Genomic DNA, 1,265 nt, shown 5'->3' with positions numbered 1-1,265 from the left:
GACCAGGGAGGATGATTCAACCACTCAACCACTAGATGTCGCTGAAAACAACAAATCCTACACACTGTGCCTTTAACATACGTTAGTGCAAATTTGTTACAGGATTTTTTCAAGTACATCTTACAAGTTATTTTTTTCCGTGCAGCGTTCATGCTGGTTAGATGTGGTTTAACTTTCAGCTCCTGGGATRTTTTTAGAATAAGCTCCTGGTTTCACTGTAGAAAACAGGTGATTTTGCTTATTTTGATGCCAGTTTTCATCCCCGTAKTTCTCCTCACCGAATCTCAAACTAGCATTGAAGAAAAAAAAAGACGAAAACATTTCATTTTTTTCTGCTCAGGCGGGAGATCTGTACGAGAAGATCGGGAACAAACAGAGAGCTTTGGAATGCTACTGCAAGGGAGGGAACTTCGGGAAAGGTAAAACCGTYGTTCGCTTTTGGCCGAGCGTTCGCTCCGTTCGTGTCGGAAAAAAGTTTCTTCCTGCTTCCTGTAGCGGTGGCGCTGGCTCGCGACTCCTTCCCCGCCGAGGTGGTGAAACTGGAGGAGGCCTGGGGAGACTACCTGGTCCAGCAGAAACAGATGGACGCTGCCATCAACCACTTCATTGAAGCAGGGTGGGTGGAGTCGAACGAGGCGAGGGAAGAGACACAGAGACAAACAGATGGACACGAGCAGCAAGAACAGAACAGATTTGGCCAAAAATTTGTTTGAAATCATCACCAGGACCCAGAAATAGAGATAAGAGACAATATTTTTAAATATGCAGTTATTGTCTGGTAATCAGAAGCCAAATGTTTTAGTTTGAACAAACTGAAAAATCTTTTTCAACCAAGCTGTTACTGCTTCTTACTAAGTGTTAAGGGATCCATGATTAGTTGTAACATTAGACTTTATTTAATAAACATATATTTTAACTGTAAAATAAAGAGTAAAAATACTGTAGGGTGTTCAGTTTTTATCATTTTTAAACTAGAAGTTTAATAATATATTACACGGACGGAGCCATTTTATTTACACACAAAGCATTCTGGGATCCATGATTAGTTGTAACGTTAGACTTTATTTAATAAACATATATTTTAACTGTAAAAGAAAGAGTAAAAATACTGTAGGGTGTTCAGTTTTTATCATTTTTAAACTAAAAGTTTAATAATATATTACACGGACGGAGCCATTTTATTTACACGCAAAGCATTCTGGGTAAACGATGACGTGGATAGGTCCTCGGTGCGAGGCTGCTAGCGAGCTATATCCACCCTGAAG

The 1,265-nt window shown here is 39.9% G+C and overlaps 1 protein-coding gene across 1 annotated transcript in view; it reads left to right on the top strand.

Annotated features, from left to right (window-relative positions):
* ift172 (intraflagellar transport 172) overlaps positions 1–1,265 on the top strand; it is a gene marked incomplete in the record, with an annotated part of 65,169 nt that overhangs the window by 26,886 nt on the left and 37,018 nt on the right. The window contains 2 exon segments of the mRNA XM_014025942.1: positions 341–419; positions 496–616. Coding sequence (XP_013881396.1) covers positions 341–419; positions 496–616 — 200 coding nt within the window.

This window comes from Austrofundulus limnaeus, unplaced genomic scaffold (genome assembly GCF_001266775.1).
Source record: "Austrofundulus limnaeus strain Quisiro unplaced genomic scaffold, Austrofundulus_limnaeus-1.0 Scaffold511, whole genome shotgun sequence".
Taxonomy (NCBI): Eukaryota; Metazoa; Chordata; class Actinopteri; order Cyprinodontiformes; family Rivulidae; genus Austrofundulus; species Austrofundulus limnaeus.
This window is presented reverse-complemented; position numbering and strand designations above follow the sequence as displayed.